Source organism: Chaetodon auriga, chromosome 8 (genome assembly GCF_051107435.1).
Source record: "Chaetodon auriga isolate fChaAug3 chromosome 8, fChaAug3.hap1, whole genome shotgun sequence".
NCBI classification, from domain to species: domain Eukaryota; kingdom Metazoa; phylum Chordata; class Actinopteri; order Chaetodontiformes; family Chaetodontidae; genus Chaetodon; species Chaetodon auriga.
This window is the reverse complement of record NC_135081.1, coordinates 10,507,967-10,530,058: the sequence shown is the minus strand read 5'-3', so window position 1 is coordinate 10,530,058 and position 22,092 is coordinate 10,507,967. Positions and strand designations below refer to the sequence as shown.

At 43.6% G+C, this 22,092-nt stretch overlaps 1 protein-coding gene across 1 annotated transcript in view; it reads right to left on the bottom strand.

The window, feature by feature from the left end:
- The window catches only part of LOC143325138 (eukaryotic translation initiation factor 3 subunit H), a 51,173-nt gene that overhangs the window by 4,410 nt on the left and 24,671 nt on the right, over positions 1-22,092 (bottom strand). Inside the window, exons 3-6 of the mRNA XM_076738052.1 lie at positions 15,859-16,026; positions 10,725-10,824; positions 8,142-8,291; positions 1,550-1,670 (exon numbers count right to left, since the gene is read on the bottom strand). Coding sequence (XP_076594167.1) covers positions 1,550-1,670; positions 8,142-8,291; positions 10,725-10,824; positions 15,859-16,026 — 539 coding nt within the window. The remainder of the gene's footprint in view (positions 1-1,549; positions 1,671-8,141; positions 8,292-10,724; positions 10,825-15,858; positions 16,027-22,092) is intronic.

Genomic DNA, 22,092 nt, shown 5'->3' with positions numbered 1-22,092 from the left:
TGCCAATACAGGTCTGAAGGAGATTGTCTGAGCGTGACTCACGGTATTTAACCTATTGAACCTCTTCTTCTGAAGCTCTTCATCACATCAGGATGAATTCAACGCCTGTATCACAGATGTAGTGATGAAGATGACCAACTAGATGTTTTTGAATCAAAAAACAGATCCACGGAAAACCTACTTGAGCCCAAAATACATAAAAGAGTAGCAAAACATGTATTTTTTTTTCCTGCGCTGACGCAGCTCAGATCCACTCGGATATTAGTGGGAGTTCAGACCAAAAACGGCCCTGTGGTTCAACGCTGAAAAGGGTTGCGCTGATGGGGGTGTATTGCTTCAGGCGCCGGTGAGACAATGAAATATGATCCAAAATACGATCATCACACCCAAAAACACAGCACAGGATTTTAAAACTGCGGAAAGCGATGACAGCGGCGCTCCTATTATCTTCTTTTGTGACAAATTGCAAAGTAAACAGTAGAAATAGAAGATACAAAGTAATCTACCAGGAACGCGCGCTAGCGTGTATTTGATTGGTCGCCAGATAACGAGGCCTTGCAATTTTTTTGCTAGACGACCTGTGTGTTGGCACCCCCACAGTGACAGCCAAGTGGCCTCATTTAAACGAAATGAAATTCTTACGTTTTCACACATACTGAATAGCTGCAATACGCTGCTATTCATAGCGAATGGAACGCGACGCTGCCGTTGAGCGCCGCCTGGTGAGCTGCAGAGATTTAATATGGTGCTCAGTGGCACGACAGGAGAAAGTTGAGAAAAGCTCAACTATATGCAAATATGCCCAAATGCGAACGACAACCAGGTGAGACAGCAAACAAAGCTAATCTGTATTCGGGAAACAAACCGAGCGACAGGAAATGAACGACGCTGTGCGTAGTACAGCTGCTATATCAGAAACAGCTGGAGCAGAGTATGGAAATTACTCCTCAACATACCCACAGAGCTACAGATTCATGAGAGGCCAGAGATTGCCTGATTGTATGTTTGAATGCAGGGTTACAGTACTGGAACGTGGACATGAACATCACAGTATGGAGCATCCACATGCATCAATGTGAGTATACTTGTTATATGTAGTATGTGCTGCAGAGAGATGTCAGTAAATGTTTAGATCTTTTTAATCGTTGCTTTTTACTTTAGTTACTTCTGGTGGTCCTCAGTGGGTGCATGTACATTGTTTGAGCCTGCAGTACCATATTTCTGTGTGTGTGTGTGTGTGTGTGTGTGTGTGTGTGTGTTTGTTTGTTTGTTTGTTTGTGCTACCTGGTGCATCTGCTGCTTGCCTGCTGTGATTATAGCTGCAATTGGTTGTGTCCATGGCTGAGAGAAATATACCTGCTGTTTTCCTGCTGAGTTTGTGGCTGTAGGTGCATCTGTGTGTGTGTGTGTGTGTGTGTGTGTGTGTGTGCCTCTTTCCCGTATAGGCATCCCGGTAAGCTGATGTTTCTTGCTCATTCTGTCTGTAGGTGGTGTGTGCGCTTCAGTTCATGAGACCTTGTGTGGATGTGAGTGTGTGAACCAGAGTTACCTGATGCTTCTGCTGCTGTTGCTTGCTCAGGTTACGGCTGTAGGTGTTATATTTGACAATGTCTTGGCTCATGTCATCCACTCTGTCCATCAGAAGCTGAAGGCTCTTCTCCAAGTGGTTGCTGGAAGAAAAATGTCAGCATGTCATTCATGCGTTCTTGTACTGCCATCAGCGCCGCAGTGGCAGCAGCGAGATATCTCACTCCCCCCTAAAGTCATGCTTCCTCTGTTTTAACAGAATATTACTATTGTTATTTTGAAAATACAATGGGCTACATATATACAACATATATCCAGTGCATTTATCCAAAGTGCTTTTCAATTTTTGCCTCTCAATCACCAATGCATACTACGACTGACACCCTCTGGTCAGAGGTGGATGAGCTGGTTAACAATTGCTGACGTTCCTTTTATGACTGCTTGTCTGATGCTCTGTGAATTAACAGATCCTTTCCCTGATGCTGTCAGACACTTAGAATAACAATCTGAGTCTGAGGGGGATTATGCTGCAGCCCTCTTGTTCAATACTGGACCAATAACAAAAAAATCATTGTCCCCATAAGTCACTTGAGCAGAAAAATGTGTGAAAGTAGGGTCAGTAAACACATAACATTTCACCAGAATTTCTTCCATTTGTACAGGACACTGAAATCCTCCAGGACATGTGGACCAATGAAAATGCTGGTCTGTGGTTGCACTCTAAAAATGCAAAATCCACATTTTTCCACAGTCTAATGTTTGCCATCCATTCTGACCTAATCTCCGAGTTCACCTCCACCCAGATATATTGCTCCTATGCATCCTGAAAGACATCTGCCATGAAACGCCTCCCTCTTGTCGCTGTGCTACATCTCTCTGCTCTGGTATTACATCCCTCATCTTTTCCCAACACTGCTGTGCTGACAACACTCAGCACACAACTCTACCAGCATTCCACTTCTCTCTCCTCCCATGAGCTCCATTTTTAACAGGATGTCTCACCGCTGCCTTAAGTTCAACCTCGAGAAGGCTGCAGTGCTCCACTTCAAGTTTGCTCCCTCTTGTTCTTTCCTCTGTGGAATTACATTCTTTCATTTATGAATGTTTGGGTGCTACATAATGCAGCATGTACTGTGGGAAAACAGATTCTGACGGTTTATTTAAATGACAATTGTACCCGCAAGGACTGCCAGCACTGTGTATGTTTAGGCTGTGTGTGCACTTGAGCTGATGTAACGGCTGTGTGTGTGCGTGTGTGTGTGTGCGTGTGCGTGTGTGTTTCATTGTTTGTGTGAATATGTGGAGGAAGACTGTTGTGGGTGATTTTAGTTACTTTCCTCAATGCTGTGAGATTTTTCAATTAACAATTTTATAAATCAATATTCCTCCGTCTCTCTCCTGACTCGTCACATTCTCAAATATCATCTTGTCAAGAACGGACTTACCCACCCTCAGTTGCCAGTAACCGTCTCCACAGCTGCTACCTCTTTCTCTAGCAACTATTGATTGGGAGAACTTTCTTAGACCGATATGGAGAATAACTAAGATTTGGTACCAGTGAGTAACAAGCTGCAATGTAACCACGATTGACAAGGCAAACACACTCGACTTGTCAATTTGAGCCAATTTGTTTTGTATTTAAAACTTCAGTCTCCTGATGTTTGAGTGAGGTGTAGTGAAACATGCGTTGACATTAAAAGCAGAGCAAATGTTAAGAGAGCTCCTTCACTTTGTCACTATGCTGCTACAGGCTTCACATGCAGGGAGAGCTCAGCTGAATGTTCTCGTGAGTCCTTTAAAACAATGTGTGTACTTTAACAAGATATACTTGTATTTTTTAGTGCTATGAAGGTGATAAGAAATACAATTAAGAAGCAAATTGTTATGGAATTCTATAATAACTAATGACATTTACATGCAAGCACATACAGATGAAGTCCCTCAAGTTTGCTTGCACAGCGAGAGAAAATTAATGAAACCACATGCATGCCGATAATTGTACGAACCTGGCTAATGATGATTTATAATGCTATTCTCACATGCTTGACTCTCTGTAACACATCATCCATATTATCGCCCAGCACTTGCATGAGGTGTGTTAATGTAAGTGATAAAATAATCAGTCTAAATGCCTTTCCATGTCCTTCTAGCTCAGATTTCTGGGCACACAGGGTATGTGGATGACTATTGCAAATGGGTTTCCAGTCAGATGTCACTGCTTCTTTCGTTTTTTTAAATAAACACATGTCTGAATGGTGGATGGTTTTCAGTCTTTCCCACAGTTTAAACTGCTGAGCCATTTCCACTCCCATCATGTTTGGCTGTGAGGACTGTTGTGTGATCAGTTTGTCAACCCTCCACTGCGGCGTCAGAGCTGTAAACATGAAAACTGATGGCCCCGGACCAAATCTCACCATAACAGTTCCCTACCGTGTCCCTCCGACTGTGTCGAAATCGATTCTCGCTGACTAAATCCCATTTAAAACTATTTCATCAAGCCAAATGGTGGCTAATTCGTGTGGTGTGCGCTCATAATATATGCTAAGGAACTCATTTAGCCAGAGCAGGATCCTTGAGAACATCTGTCGTTTATGTATGAGTCAAGTGTTTGAGCCGGACTGAACAGAAGTCACTGCGTGCATGCGTGCGTGCATGTGTGTGTGTGTGTGTGTGTGTGTGTGAGCGACTCAGTGCACTGAATTTCATTTGAATCCGTTCAGTCAGTATTACACAATTTCGTTTGCCGTTGATTGTTAATTTGTTTCATTTCGGGGTCTTATGTAAGTTCGATCTTTGGCACATGCTCGGTAATGATGGGTTATATAAATGTACCTGACCTTGCCACCATTTACTCCTTTGATCTTGTAAAGCTGAAATGAGAACGCTGCTCTTTAAGAGCGAAATGAAGCGACTGACAAAAAAATCCAACTGTATGAAGTTTGTTCTGCTGTTCAGTGTTCGTTCACGTTCAGTTGTTACTCGATACAAAGCGAGAAAAACACGCTAATGCTCATAACTGTGTGCACAATGATTGGTAGCATGTCCAAAAAGTGCATGCTGAATAACCCAACCTGGACTTTTCACTGACTGGTCACACACTCCAAAAGGGTTCAGTTATTCAGACAGATCAGTGAGCCTTCTCATCGATCCTGAATTAGAAATCAAAGTCTACCGAGGGATTCCCTGTCATCACTGATTCTGTTTTAAGGTCAGGTGCAATGGCAGCCCATACAGTATGTATGTGTGCTCGGGCCTGTGTGCTCACAGCCACACAGGACAATAGAGGACAAACTCTAAAGCCGGACTGACGTGTGAGCAGAAACGGGCCGGCATCCTATAAGCTCAGAGTTCAGACAAGGAGAGAAGTTTAACAAAGCTGCCAAGGAAGTGACTTCCATTCTTGTAATGAGTATTGTACTCCGATGGAGCCTTTTTAACTGATGGACTGCAGCATAATATAGATCCCTGGTTTGTGTCTGGAGCAGAATATGTTTTAAAGAGGACGTGAAATAGACTCGCTCTAACATTGTCCCAACATAAGCTTATAGTATTAGGAGATAAAAAGTATGCATGAAATTAATATTTTCAGACAGATTTATGGCGGGTTTGACACACATTCCTAATCCTTGTGACTGAATACCGTATAGCCCATTACCTTTGTGTTTAAAACAGAGATTGAAGATCAGAGAAAACTATTATGGGCTGCTGATCAAAAGCATCTCTTCTCAAAGCTCATCTCATTGGATGAAGTTGGTTTGTCGAGGCTCATTTTTCCACTCTGTATTTCATTCGCAACAACATTTCTGTCACAACCTCCTTTGTGAGCCTATTTCCAGTTACTGCATGTCTCTTCACCTTCCTCATGTGCCTCACTCCTGCTGCAGCTCTCAAAAAGCCTTGTCTGTTCCCCCGCAGTCGATGCCCTTATTTAATACATATCATCAGGGTACTCATGTTCAGCAGAAAGCTGTGTTTACATTTCCTTCCATTGTCCAGCGTTTCTGCGCAGAAAGGTAATTAGATTAATCAGGTAACGGCCTGACGAGTTGCTTATTCACACAGAACAAAAAGTAATATGGTGTTTGGAGGGTGATTTATAATGAAAAACATAAGCCACTCCACGGTGGGCACATTTCAAGACCATGTAAGACGGCCCATACTCGAAACACTTTGTGGCCTGACATAAATATAGGCTGCTTTGTAACATTGCATTGCAATGTGGCATTTGAAGGCTGACTGGGTGGGGGGGGGCTACACAAATGAATTTACATTCATGCAATCCATCACCACGATCAACATCATCATCTGTGGTAAGAACAACCCTGTTTGCTGGAGTGAAACTGCATTCACTCAGCCTTAGACGTGGATGACATTGACAAATGGGGCTGCAGATTGGGAAATGATACAAAAGGAAAAACATTAAATAAAACCCATTATCATTATCTTTTTTTGAAGGGGTGGAAATGAGGAGAAAAGGGTGGGGCTGTCAGCGGAAGATGCGGAGAGACAGACGCTACAATCCAATTCAAGGACAGGGCTGTGAAGCATTCTGACAACTTCAGGAAACAATTTCATCTCGCCATCCCATCCCATCCCATCGGCAGCCATGCCGGAAAACCTATGGGGAGGGCCGGCTGCTTCTGCTCCATTTCGGGTCATATTGAATGCTATGTTTCAACTTCAGAGTAGTCATTTGGAAAATGGAACAATATGCAAGAAAAGTGAGGTATTCTCCTCTCGTGACAATTTCTAATAAATGACTGCGCTGGCGCCAAGCTTGGCTGCTCGGCCACATGCATTCTATAGAGCTCTGTATATGGGAGTCTTCATTTAATGCATGACTTACTCGTGTCACAGCACACCGACGAGGAGAATCACAACAACTACACCGCTGTGTATAAGTAAGCACAGTGTGTTTTGCGTGCTAACAGTGTGTGAATCGACACTTTGGGTCGTTATTGTGCTAATTTCTCACACCTGCCCAGGGGAAGCTTCACAGCTGTTGCTCCACTTGCAGCAGTTTATCTCCATAAATGATTGCTGATAAATTCTCCCGAGAGTGACGCTGAGAGCCTCTGAGATCTAAACGTGAGACTTAAAGAGCCAGGCTGTGAGTTGATACGGGGAGGTGGTATTTGCTCGTATTGTGCTCATTAGTGATGGAACACAAAGTTTGATGGCAGCTTCTGTTTTTTGGAGATATTTATGAGTGAAATGTGTTGTTTTGACATTTGGATGTGGCATTTACTGTAGCTACTTTTGGACATGATATCCCAAACCATACATCCAATACAAGCCCAACGGGACACTGAGAATTTCCTGAAATCAGATAAGTGGTCAAAACGTTTCAGTACTATCAATAAATTCCATTGAAAGACAAGTACTGTCTGCGGAGCCACAGCCTCATATAGCCTATACCTATGTACCTATGTTATCCTCTAAAATCTATAAAACACCGTAGTGTGAGCTGTGGCTACACATCCACTTCCTGTTATTAAGATAAATTCATTGTTGGATTTGGTCTTTTCATGGGACTTTTGTGAGAATAACAGAAAGATCAGATCAAACCAGCCTTCCTGAGACGCGTTTGGAAACAGCACTACAACCATGTGTGGTGGGTAAACGTAAGGCAAAATCCATCAATAGACCTCTTATTCTTTCCACCAATCTGCTACACTTTAGAACAGTGAGGAAGACACAGATTAATGCAGAGGAGTTCCCTAATGTCAAATCAATTTTAATTTAGAAGCAGCTTTAACTCATGTCTATGAAAGCAGCCCGCAGGTTTAAAGAGACACCATGACATGGTTTTAAAGCCTGTACGACACTTATAAGAAGACAGTATTCTTCCACAGATATGTGTGCACATTAGTGTGGTAACTGTGTGCAAATGAATCAAATCAAGGTGACACGTTGCTTAGTGCTGGACAGTTTGGGGTGATGCAATTTCAATCAATAGCCTTTGTTTTCCTGGATTTGATTACAGAGTGGATTTACACAGAGGCTGATGAGACACACTGAGGTCTGTTGATGAACCTTATTATGGCAGTGGTTTTTTTTGCTTATGCGCTTACAAAACACAGTGACGCAGGCGGTATGCTAAAAACAGAAAATGCTATAATGTAACCATACAGCAGGAAGTCCAAAGACTGAAAAGCTTCCTGCCTCGATGAGCTCACAGGTCTCTCAACGTGCAATATAAGATTCTCAATTATCAATAGGAGGCCTGAAACTCCAAACAAATAAACAAAAAAAAAAGATTCTAATATGGGAATAAATGCCTGCGTCCACATAAATTGAGCGAGAACCTAAATCACTCCCGAGTGTCAACAGCGGTTAAATGTGTGTTCCCTGTAGAGTCACTGTGAGATTAGAAAAATCTTTGTAGGTTTGAAGGTCTGGAGTTTTTAGAGGACAGAGGTTGATAAACCCTCACAATGCCCCACAAGACCGTGCAGGAACACCCCGCAAATGTTGGTCCCCTGAGAGAAACCTGGTGGAAATGGCTGATTCAGATAGCAGATGTACCCGCATTCACTCATAACATTGTCACAACCAAAGCGGTCTGGCCTTGGGCCCTCTCGGCAAATGTGCTGCATGAGCTCACGTCTGACCTGCTTGAAAGGTTGAGCAGCTCGTGCTTGTCGGAGACCGTGGACTTGTCCTCCAAATCCCACATCAGAGCGTTGATGAGATGGGAGTTTTTGATGACAATAGGCACCTCCTCGAACATATGCTCAAAGCCAATGTTAGCCTTCTTCAAGCTGGAGAGTTGGGGACAGGAAGGGGTGGGGGCAGAGGCAGGAGACGAAGACATCAAGTTACAATTTGCCTTTGCACACAGAATATAGACATGTAAAAGAAGACCTGCAATGTTTGTGCAATTTCTGATAGGATTTTTCATCATTGCCTAATTTAATTCAATGCTTTCACCAACTTTTTCAACTGCATGTATTAAACATCTGTTTTCTTCAGGGCAGAGATACCCTTAGGCCTGCTTCTGACATATTTCCACATTTTATTTGCTGTTCGCATATGCTTACAAGAAAAGCTGAAAATGGAGCCTCATACTGTTACCACTTGGCTTGTACTTCCCACTAAATTGCACCTCAGCCAAATAAAAGCAAAATGAATAATAATTTTATGCATGTTGCATTTTGATATCTGAAAACGGTGTGATACAATGTGTCCATATTGCCCACCCCGAGCAACGTGAGACTCGGTAGCCTAAATTACTTTTTTATGGGCTCTGCTGATAAGTGTGCAAAGCACCGACCGATTTTTAACCACCTCCTCTTGTTCCTCGGGAGCTAAAAGCAGCATCTCTCTCTCACTTTCTCTGACATGGGCCTGTTAACACAAAATGGAACTTCAAACTTTGCTTAATGTCTCACATAAATCCAATAGCATTGACAGACTGCCTTGATCTGCCTGTCACTTGCGCACAGTGCATGAGCTACAAACTAATGTCTGTATACATCCAGCGTTGCCTTGTTAGATGCATCTTGCTTGTTATGGGATCAATACGCTTGCTGCATTAATCCACCATGTGCACTGTACCAGAAACAGAGACGTTTGTATTACCCTTGTCTGTGTGATGAATAGGCGTGAGGAGCATCACCTAATTCTGAAAAGGTAATTTTGAAAAATGTTGTCAATTGCGAGTCGAGCATCACCTCTGGCAAACTTTAAGAGACTTTGAGGCAGCGGATGTGGACAATCCTGCCTCGGGCTCTGAGTGGGGTGAACAGAAATCAGTATGGACGACAGCGGCCTATAAGGAAAATCTATAATGATATGAATATTGTTTGTGATACATATCGGCACAATTATCCATCTGCGGTGCTTTAAAATATTTCCTGCATATTATGACCTTTTCAAATGCCTGCAGAGCGATCTAAAAAGGCATCTATGAGGAAATAGAAGGACATCACATTCTAGGCAGGACAAATTGCTCAACCCTACTAGACTCTGGCACACTTAATGCCATGCTCTTTCCGAGTTGGTCCCCGCTGGACAAAGCCAAAGGTTGACTCCGCAGGCCGACTAATTTGATGCTTCATATTGTGTGCTGGAGTGGAGGCTATTGACCACTGCCTCCATAGCCCAGCGGACTTGGAGGGCAGTTCAAAGGGATGGGTCTATTCAGCGCTCATCTATCCCAGCCTTTCATTTTTAAAAGGTGCACACAATATATGCAAGTTTATGTGACATCAAATATACCAACATGAAAGGGACTGCTTTTTCCACACATCGTAGATGGGGGGGTTAAGAAACATTATTGATATTCAGATTTCTGGCCTATTCTAAAAATAATAGGATAGAGACAAGATTGTTATGTGGTGATATTGTCCTTTCCTGCCCAGAGCTATCCCCTTTCAATCATGGGCGTTATTGGGAACACTGATAGCTACAGATTGGAGCCGTAATAAATCATAGGAACTAATGAAAAGGTGCAGAAATGAGAAGGATCCTGACTCTGGGCCAAACACACTGGGTCAATAATGAAGTGACTGGCAATAGAGACACGCAGGTGGAGAAACACAGAGGAACCCGGGAAAGAGGACTGAAATGATGCGGTTAAATTGTCCCTTCTCCCCCAAAATAAACTTGCTTTTAGTAGATTTAAAAATGTATATCTGAAAAGGTTCTGAATGGACAGTGATTTTATACCTCTGGGACTGCTTCACTGCACCGTTTATTTGGATTTGTGGGCGCATGTTTGTGTGTGTGTGTGTCCCTTCATGCGTGTCTTTGTGCATGTGTGAGTTGCACTGTGCACTCGGACTACCCTGAACTGCCTGGAAAATGGTCTCCTCATTACATTCATTTTTAGCTGCAATTTAAAGGCAATTACGATAAGCCTTGGGGTCAGAAAAAGCGTAAACATGGTACATTTGTTTGACGGGCAAGGGCGAACTGATAAATCATCAGCATCAACTGCTACTAAATGCCTCCCCTGTGGATGCACAGGCCTATATTTGCATCCAGTGAATAATTTGAATCAAAAGAGCGAAAATACAGACATTTTAATTATGCATTCCTGTGAGCAATGTGAACCCACGTGTTCAGATGTATATGGACAAATTGAAAACATAAGATGTATCTTTGAATACCTACACTTCTGTGTGCATGTGATCATGACACTTATTCATACACAGCCTTTATTTCTGTGTGTTCGGCTATGAGCCACTTACCCCTCAGGTGTGAAATCTTTCTCTTTGCAGATCTCCATGAGTTTTGGGGTAAGCCTGTACGCCTTGAGGGACAGGGAGCCCTGGGCCGTCTTTATGGGGTCTACAATGATGAGACAGAGATGATGGTTGAAAAGAAAAAATCATGTAAACGTGTCTTTTAAATCACGTTCTCCAGCAGCTGTTTCCTGGGTCTTGTTTGATTGATCCCACACAGTCAAAGCTCTACAGTCATCTGCTGACATATATCCTACACAGGAATGTCACTTCTTATTTGTTAATTGGTTCATCACAGAATATTTTCGACCAGTTACACATGTTGGTCCACAGGTTAATTTGCATACACACACATTCACCTACTCGTTTCTCTTAGCCTGAGGCTAAGTGTGAAAAGCCTATGAGGTACAAAATGAAGCGTGTTAAATGAAACGGGAACATTCCCTCCAGAAAGGCAACAAAGTCAAATGCAAGCTGTGTGATGCCTCTCTTTGGTTTAGTAGTAGTACTCTCACTTTGCTGCACCACCTTAAGAACAAGCACCAGGCTTCCATGTTGGAGGACAATTCACACCCAAAGATCACATCACTGCTCACCGAAGACAGAAAGCTGTGGCCAAGGCCATCACCTAGTTGCCGCTGGAGGGTGAGGGGCTCAAAGAGCTAGATTTGTACCTGAAGTCTGAGTATGCTCTGCCATCGAGAGCTTCTGTGACTTAACACGTTGAAAAACCCTTTGAGGGGAAGAAGGAGGGGCTAAAGAACAAGCTAAAACAAGCTAGCTCTGACCACCTGGACAGCTCTCACAAACAAACACTACATCACAACTACCTGTCTCTTCTTCAGTGCTGGTGTGTGTCTGCACTGCCTCATCATAAGACAACTTATTACACTGTATCTAAATCAGACTGCACGTTGAAAGCAGTGTCCAGCTGTTAAGAGCCTCCATACAGCATTAGACTCCAGTTAGAAGTTCAGATCTAACCGATCTGAAAAGCACAAGACACCCTCACTGAAAACGAGGAAAAGCAAAAATTAAAGAAGCTAGCTGGAGAGGAGCAACCTGTACAATCCGTGAGGAGAGATGCAGTACCTCTCATCAGATCTCTCACTTGATTGATTTTGTCACTTAACTGAAATCATTTTCAATCCATTTCATGAAGGAACGGCATCGAGGAGCTACTGTTCTGTCCATTACCAAATGACATTTTGCACAGCAGGCTGTCTATTATAGAAAAAAAGCAATTCAATTAACTGAAGAGTCGAGTTAAAGTAACATTTAAAGAGACAAAAAAGTAAAAGACTGACTCTAAAGGAATGGCTCTGTCAAATTCTATTCCACTTTCTGTTTTCCTGTTTATGCTACTTACTATAGAGGGAGAAGAAGTGGCAATATTGGCCCTGACTGGACAGGCTGACAGCCACCAAACTATAGTCTACCAAAAATCTTAGTGTGAATTATTCCCGTCCCCACAGCCAACTGTGACAAGCCATTTGCCTACAGCACAGCCAATCCCAAAAACAAGACAGAGCCAATCTAAATTCATGCTGGCCGATCTCCACTGAGACTGGTTGGTGACAGCCACATTTGATTAAGACAGCTCTCTCCTATCCATAGGAAGCTTGGTAACTGAATTGAAGTCCTGCATGATATAGCCTGAACCCCCACAGGCCTCCTAAAGTTCCTCGGTGCACACATTACATATACGAAATGTGTTCTGCTGGTCAACATGAAGTAAGCTGCTGTGGAGAACAGGGAGGGCGGCTGTGTCAGTTTTGTCTTCAGTCTGCAAATCCAAAGCAAGCACCAACCCAGAAAATCAAGTGACAAATCTGCAGAAAGTGAAATTTGAGGGTGCACATTGTTGACACAGAGTACACACATTGGCAAGAATCTATTGGAGACCACTTCTCTTAGGTTTCAGAGTTCAAGAAACTAGACTCAGATGTTCAAAAGACAGCCTAGTTAGAAGGTCTGTGCCATTTCACATGTCTGGTCTCATCAGATGTTCAAATCCAGTTTTAAGAGCTGTGATCACTTTACTGAAGTGAAAAATATATAGATCGAGCCAATGCAGTAGAAGGAGTACGCCAACAACGAGGTGGTCCAATTCAAAAATGTCTGTCATTAGACTGGACTTCTTTCAAACCACACACCGTCACCATTTCATTTCAAGTGTCCTGGCCCCAGACAATATACCCCTGATGACTTCCTCTTCTTAAGCTTCGTACAGCTCCCTCCACGGCGGCGGAAGACACCAGCTGAGTAACAGTCCCCATGACAAATAAACTTAACGCCATGTGTAAAATTGGTGGAGTATCCCTTTAAATCTTCTACATAATGATAAGAAGAGGAAGAGGAAGAAAAAGAATAGGAGCAGAAGAAGAAGAAGAAGAAGAAGAAGAGGAAGAGTAATAAAACTTAAAAGCTTGCTATTAATCACGTTTTATGTCTGACCAGTTGTCCTCGCATTAAAAGCTCTGGACCTGCACGTTAGCTTGTGTCTGTCCATCTTAACCTCTTCAACTGTTCACTTCATGTTAGAAAACTGTTGTCATTGTGAACATATTCAACCACTTGGTTTAACAACCCACTCTAATTCCAAGCTGTCATGGGATGGAAGCTATTAACTCGCCAGTTGGCCACCTGATTGATTCATCCATCGGCATATAAACGACCAGTGGGCTAATGACGAAGAGAACAAAAAAGAAATCAATTTTCTCTCCCTTTGACTTTAAACAGAGATAATGTCAATTCCTTTGAGGTGCTTTGATCCATTAAGCGCTGCATTATTGACTGACATTAACAGGAGTCCTCGTTTAGAATGAGAAAGGGCTGGCTGACTGACTGCCTGAGTGCCCAGCTGGCTGGCAGCACTGGATCAGAGGGGTTCATATGTTGGCTGGTCGAAATTAATCTTCGCCTATCATGGGTTTGGGTTTGTCTAAGAACATGACAAGCCCGCAGTGATTTTGGAGAGGGGGACCAGGGCCAGGAGGAGTCCTTTACACTCACCAGCAGTGAAACATCGATGAAATTCAAAGCCGTTTTCATCATTTTTTAAAATGACAACTCTGGTTGCTGCCTCTCTCTTGACCTGAGGTGAGTGGATACACACTGAGCTGTTTTAATCAAAGATTGCGATTTGAGATAAGTGGCGCGAATGAGACTTTTTGTGTCACACTGGCTGTACTTATTATACACTTATTTTTCGGTTCATAAACCTGAAGGAGGTAAACTCAGCACATTATGAGGTATGCAATGCAGGCAGAAAATACTATGTTGATACTATCTAGCATTTTCACAATGTCTGTATTTGATTTTATGGCTTCAGCTTCTAAAAGTCGCCATCGTGAATACAAAAAACAGCTGTACTCTCACAGAAACCACATATTACTCTCGTCATTTACTTAAATGTGCACCTCTCCGAGTAACGTACCAATATATACTGCCTGTGAACTCAATGACCACGTGGAGAGGTTATGCAGTGATGAATTATCATTGATTTAGACACTGAAGAGTTCAATGCACACTGTTTTATAGTGACAGGTTTTAATATTGTTGCCGTGTAGGTTTTCATATTGCTGTCATTTGACAGAAAGCTTACACCATCTGGGATGGCATTTGTGGTGCAGCAATTATGGACAGCTCTTGAAGCTCTTTAGTGTGAAGCAGGTGCAGGAGCATGACGTCCGTAAGTGTCATGTTAGTGGCGACCAGCTACCTTGTTAATCCTCTCTATTTTCCCCTGTTTTCTGCTCATCACTGCCTCCTCTGCTGTTGGCCTTTAAAGGGCTTACTCGTGCTACCTCCATGACATGTCGCCTCGCAACTTTCACCTGCTGTTTTACTGGGAGGTCATAACCCGGGGTACTTGTGGTGTTACACAGGAAATTGCGCCACCAATGCACTGAGCTACGTTGTTGTCTGGTAGTAGCTTGCATTATGCGAAATGACACTGATTTCATCCTAAGATGACTTTGCATATCGCTGATCCCCTGCAATACACAGCATCCTCCCAGCTCTCAGGTCTCTTTGAAATGCACTTGATGTCAATGTGGACACTTGCAAGATTTATCTTGAAACATAACCGTTGTTTTTTTAAACCTCTGTTTGCAACCTCCACTAATCTTTTCCTACATCTTTCACACTGATGTATTGTGGAGAGTCTCTGAATGTCAACCACAGCAGAACACTATCAGACTTTTCAGTGGCAGTCCTATTCTTAGATACCTATTGATTAAAGAGACTAAATTTGACTTGTTTAATCATGGCTGAAACTTAAAAGAATACAAACCATAAGTGACTGTAATCAACTCCCTGGTTGAGGTGCCATTTTTAGTGCCTGAGAAGTAAAACGAATGCTGACCTTGTATATTGGATCTGAGTAAGCTTTTGTGATTTTTGAATAGTTTATTTTCTGTTGTTTCATATTGTTTTCAGCATCATTCTGTGGAGCTGTTTTGTAGATTGACTGGTGCTGGTCTACTCTCCTTGAATCACTTTCCCCTTGCATGAACCTGTTATTAGTGGTCGTCTGGGAATGGCTCAATGGTTGTGTGACAGTTGAACAATATGGCAGTGGATCTACTCTCCACATTCTTTTTCTTTTACAACTTTGTCAATAAAACATCCCCTGCTCTCGAAGGCAGTAGACTGAACAATGAAGATTAGCCCATCTTTTAACCATTACCTGTGCTGACCGATGGTTGAACCCGTCTTGGCTGTTCAAACAGACCATACTCTCACGGTGACATCTCGCTCGGAGTGGGAGGCTCAAATGCTTCTCAAAAGGATAATGTCGTACTGCTGTGTTTCAGGATGCAAGTCGTGTAAACGTATGGAATCTGACAAATCCTTATCATTTCACTGCTTTCTGATTATAGGATTATAGATTGTGAAAATCCAGAAGGACATCAGCCCATGAGGTTCAAGGCAAAACAACATCTTAATAACCCATTAGCTACTGTTACACAACAGCTAACGCTGGCATCAACATTATCCTTTTGAGAGCTTCCCACCCTGAGTGCGATGTCAGAGGAAAATGACCACCATGTGAATGTGGTCTACTGGAGTGTTTTATTGATTTAGATGACATTGTGGCCAATGGTATGAGTGAAGTGAGTGTCATACTACTTACCATAGATCAGGACAACTGACTCTTCAATAGCATGCTGGTAGCTGAACTGGGAGTCGAGCAGTGCTCGGCTGACAAAGGATCCATAGTAGGTGGACTGGTACCAGCCCACATGCAGATGGTCAATGTTGACGTGACGCAGAGAACGCATCATCTCCATCTGGTACTGGACTAGAGGCAGAGAGAGGGGTAGGGATGGAGAGAGAGGGAAAGTTAGAGGAATGGGAAAGAGAAAGAGAGAGAGAGAGAAAGATTTAAATTCAGAATGAACTTCATTCAAATCAGCTTGGGGATTTTTTTTTTTTTTTTTTTTGGATCTGTGAATATCTGGTCTCCATCTGGAACTGGACGCGGTGTACGAACAGAAGGAGGGAGGGAGAAGATGTGAGAAACATGAGCAACACAGTGAAAAAGCGAGCAAAAAGGATGTGAAGGAGAAATGCTCTGAAACAGAGAAAAACAACGTCTTCATCTTCTGTTATCGAGTGGTCGTGGTGGAGAGTTATAAGACAAGCATCAACCGGGATCACTAGTCACCCTGTCATTCCTCATGTCACTAAATACATCTGGTAGAGAGAAAAAAAGCAAGATAGATACACAGACAGGCTTCAGCTACTGGGGAGAGAGCTAGATACATTACGAGGAGAGCCATTTCATTACGCCAGACACATCCTAAGGACGCTCAGCCAGAAATACAAACAACCTGCCTCGCTGGCTGTAAGTAACAACCAACGCAAGCGAGCAAAACAGCATCTCCATGCAGGCTGGCTGGAGGAGGTTGATAAATCAGGGTGTTATTGGGCAGCTGAGGCCCCGTACACCCCAGTCTGTAGAGCACATCCTTCTCCGTTTGGGGCTGTTAACGAGAACAAACGGGAAAGGTGGAAAAGAGAAATGGAGGAACGCAGACGGACAGAAAAAGAGCAACAAAAAGAATGATGGAGGACAGTGGAAAGGGGTGAAGAAGGTGTTAAAGCAGGGAGAAGGAAAAAGGAAAAAGGGCAGCGTTCATACAAGTTCAAGAGTAAAATTCAAGCACTTTTCAAGGTACCAAAACCAAAAAATTGCTTGTCTCCCTCGAAGCCTTTCTCAACAAATATGACGACAGGTTATTTTCAATTTCAAATATGAAAAGATTTTTAGTTTACAAAAATGAAACACCACATTACGTTGGAAATCAGGCATTTTTCAAGGACAGGCATATTTGTAACCTTGAAAACATAACAGCTAAAATGAAGCATTTTCCAAACTTTGTGTGAAACCTGTAAGGGGAACCAGAGAAAGGAAGAGAGAGGGAGAGGGTGGAGAGGAAAACAGAAAGAAAAGAGAGTGAATGAAGAAAAATGCGACGTCACTTTGCTCCACAGGTGACATTTCTTCTTTGGCTTCTTTCCAACGGCCTGAGCTGGACCCCTGGTGGTGATGTGGTGTACAACAGGGGGTGTCTTCCATCACCAGTTCATCTATGGTTTATATTTACCTTATCCAGTCTCCAACCAACTGCCCACGCATGCACACACGAGCGCACACACACGCACGCACTGTTTCCATCACTTTCAGGGACACTCCAGTGACTTACATTTATTTCCTGGAGTTTAATAATTTATGTTATGGAGCATTTTGACCCATAAGGAAGACGAGTCCCCACAGTGTGACTGGGAAAACAAATCTATGTCCCCAGAACATGAGTAATACATGTGTACAGATACACACATACAGTCATTCGTTCCACTGCCTCCGCTGTACTCCACTTGGGAAACAAATGACAATGCTCTGCCCACAATTACACATTCAACCCCTGCAGGAGTGCAGCATGAGGAGAAAGGCAGCGCTGAGGTGCCTCTTCCTCCTGACAATGAGGTCTAGCTGAATTTTAACAACATCTGGATTGAAGCACTAGATGGGGGCCGACAGGCAGAGAGGCCCTATTCACAGGCCATTCTGTGGGGATGGACTGGATGTTCCAATCTAGCCTGAAAATCTCGCCTTTTTGTTTAGTGACTGACATGGCCAGTGAGACAAAAAGCAAGCAAGAGTAGATAGATGAGGGTGTACAGCAGGAAGGAGATGTGAAGGAAGGAGAGGAATTGAGGAAGATAGGGTATGTGAGGGGGAAACGAGGGACTGCGGGAGGAGGAGGTCTCATGCGGCGTCTGACACTGTGTTTGTGATTCTGAGATGTGATTCTTAAGCGTAGTAGAAAAGCCACTGGAGATGTGTGCGTACGGTATATTTCATTAAAAAAGTAGCTGGTAGGGGTAGCAGGTCGGGGAAGATTATTCCTAAAGTCTGCGGCGATGAGTGGGTGAGAGTGACGAGAGCACTGGAAGAAGCGAAAGAGCGTGCATGAGGAAGGGAGAGAGTGTTTGTGACAGGCCGAGGGTTAGTGTGTTAGAGCGTGGCTCTGCCCAGGGGCAGGCTGGCAGCAGACCCTAAGACACACTGAGCTCAATGGAGAGGGAAGACAGCCTGCCACCTAACTTCTGCATCCGTCTCTCCACTTGTATACCAATCAGTATGTGTGCTTACCTCTCGAGCGCTGCTGATTCGTATACCTGCCCCAACACCCCATCATTAGCAGGGAAATTGTGCACAAAGTGATCTGTCTCTGAAGCGAAAGCTGAAGGCTGGTGGACTGACAACAGAGGCAGAAAAACCAATCAGCTGCCTCTCCTGTCTCATCCAATCACCAGCTCCCTTCCCACTTGTTTAGAACTTTAATGTGTCCACAGTATCTTCATGTGAGGTGTCAAGTCAGTTTGTTTTATTATTGTAAGCCCTCACTTTCACTTATTACTAGCAAAATAGAGATTAGTTTAGCTTAACACATCAAATGCATGGTCATGCCATTTTGATTAGTCAATTTACACTGTCATGTCTTTGTAGGGCCCAATATATGCATACAATATGCTCACTTGCCTTGCTTTTCTATTAACCTGCTAATTTACAAAGATAACAGAAAGACTTCAAAGTTGATTTCTTCATCTAACATTAAAGTTTACGTTCATGCATCCAACTTGCCCCAGCCCTCAATGTCCTTGACGTCTTCACAGCTAGGTTTAATCCGACTGTTTGTGTAGAATTTAGAAGACTGAATTCAAAGGCATGGATCCGGGGAAGGTTATGAAATTACCTCTGAAGTGCTGAGAACTTCAAACGTGAGGAGCAAATTCCAAAGAAATTCATAGAACATGGGACTGTGCTGTGTTTTCCCTGAGCTGAAGTTAACTGAGCAGCCCAGAGCTGCTAAATAACCACAAAGCACACGCACGCACGCACACACACACACACACACACTTTAGGGAAGAAATATGCTCAATTTAAACAGTGTCACTCAGATGTAAAAACATGATACGGTCCTATAACTAACTGGCATTAAAGTCTAGAATAACAGGAGACCGAATGTTTTCTGAAGGCGGTGAGGAGACTGACTTGTATTCTACCAATCTGGATGACGCCCGGCTTCCACGAGAGACTCAAGCAGACAGGCAGACTTGCAAACAAACTTCTCCACGCTGTACGCAGGTCAGAAAGAAATAGATAGAGGACACATGCGAAGACAAGCAACCGGCATGCAGGCTGATAGCTAAACTGAGATTCAGACGGCTGAGTGAGACAAGAGGCCAGTGGCAGGCCAGCCAGCTCATCCACCACAGATCCAATACAGAGCTCAGAGCCTTGTAAATGCCACGGGATCACTGCCTTGTTTGTTCATAAACCAGGAACTACAACTGCGGAGAGGAACAGCTCAACAAACTGTGCGACCATCTGACACAGTCGGATATGCGTGTGTGTATTTGTGTATGCTCAACAATATAGTAGTAAATCCTCTGGAGAACAAAAATGCTTTGGACTGATGATGCTGGAAAAGAGAAAATGAAAAAGCATGCTACTACACTGTTTCTTTATTACAAATGTGGATGTTGATCTGCACTCATCTACAAGAACATCAGAGTTGGGTGCACGGCAACAGCACGTAGCAAATACCTGTGCTTCTCCTTCTCTCTGCTAGTCTTAAACTGTGCTAGTAGACATCATGGGTCAGTGACCTGGTGAGGAGGGTGGCTCCAATGATAACATTACAACAATACCTTTGATATCTAGATCCTGTGCAGAGTGAGACTCAAACGTCCTGAAAAGCGCAGGTCCCAGTATGAAAGGCTAGTTCAGAAGCCCTCTGTATGCTCTGTTAGAAAACAAACCAAATAAAAACCTGTGCACATTAACAGCAGCATTAGCCAGAGAACAGTCAATTTAACAATATCATCAAGGCATGGAGGTGGGAGCATGCGCCACCGTTTGCTATTCCTTACTCATTCCTGCTGCCCTGCCGCCTCTCCTATCAATCAATCTGGGTCCTGGGGCCAGACAGGGAATGAGTCTGGCCATTCCCTGTGCACTGCCTGAGTGTGTGTGTGTGTGTGTGTGTGTGTGTGTGTGTGTGTGTGTGTGTGTGTGTGTGTGACAGGGAGAGGAAAGGGTATGGTGTGTGTGTGCGTGTGTGTGTGTGTGTGTGTGTGTGTGTGTGTGTGAGACGAAGACAAAATGAATGTGTATTTAAAAGAGTGTGTGTGAAACCATGAGATCAGAGTGGGGAAGAGAAAATGGTAAAGGAAAGAGGAAAGGCGCAAAATGTGTGTGTTTGAGAGCAGGTGTGTGTGTGTGTGTGTGTGTGTGTGTGTGTGTGTGCGTGCTTAAATGTCTGGAAGCCGCAATGGAAAGACCAAGTGTGAGATGTGTGAAGTCTAAGAATGCTGTGTACTGCATGCTGTTCACCTAAAGTCAGTGTGTGTGTATGTGTGTGTGTGTGTGTGTCTGTGTGTGCATGCTCGAATGCATGCATGGTGGAGTCGAGGTATTTATCAGCTTGGAGCTAAACTCCTCACCTTGGGCAGTAATGGTAAGAGTGAGAATCAGCAAGGCACTACCAGCGTGTGCGTGTGTGCGCACATGTGTGTGTGTGTGTGTGTGTGTGTGTGTGTGTCTCTGCAATGAACCAGACAGATAGTCCATACTCTAATACTCAATGACACAGGAGGTGAACTGCATCAGACCTTGCATGCTGCTGCAGGCCACAACATCTCAGCTCGGGCAGCGAGATGTGTGTGAGTGTGTATGTGTCTCTGAATGTGAGGATGCACGTACCTATGTGTCACAACACATTCTAATCACCACCTTGACGGGCTGACGGGCCTTGCCTGGAAAGTCTGCTGCGGTTTTTCCACACACACACACACACACACGCACGCACAATTGCACACACAAGCACTAGCCGAAGTTTATATCCACTAATGTCAAGTTGAGCGGATGAATAATAGAATAAAATGATGTCAAGTGTCTGAAACTTGGCGAGCTATATTTCCTTTACCCTCCATTTCCCTCCTTTACTCCCTCAGCTTGGTGAATAGAAAATGTGAGTGGTTTAAAATCAGGTTAGATGGGCCAATCAGACCTCGGTCAAAAATAACCTGATTACATTTTGTCTAAAGATTGCCCCCTCTTAGTCACAATGAAGGAAGAATGATGAGCTTTAGATGATCAAGGATACTTCAAGAGAACCGGTGAGGAAAAAATGCTCTTCAAAGTTTGGTTTCCACACAAAAACACACGTCCGCGACCGAACTGCATCGTGAAGAGCGGCGGCGGCGTTCGGCGTGGTATTAGTCAAGAGAGTGGCTTTCTTACCTTGCTTACCTTGGACTTTTAATATTTTTTTTACTTTGTGTTGACCCATCAATATCCTGTCAAAGCTGACAATGAAAAATCTAAAAAAACAGCAGTCCCGGATGATTGATGGGACTGCTTGTTTCGCTGGCTGCTCTAAATGACTAATTCCTCCCATTTTTCCAGTGGTGCTCAGTGGTGACAGCAAAGCCTGCTCATCTTGGCATTTCATAAATACTTCAGAGCCAGGAGAAAAATAAAACGGTCAGGTGCATTACAATTCAAAGGCGGCGTTATTCCACCTGCGTGTTGCCGAGCGGAGGCGGGCGCAGTTTCCACGGCTTCTCCATTTTTTCCATCTCACCCTCAGGACTCAACACACCAACCCTAATTTAATGAGTCCACTCTCTTGACCCGTTCGTTCAACACAGCCGCCAACCCACCGTGCACTCTGACTTTCATTTACTTCTCGACACAAACTCTGAGCTTCTTTGTGATGTAAAAACAGATCCCTGTTTCACCGTTTGTATCCTCTATTTTCTTTAAAAGCCTTTGTGACGATCCTTTAAAGCA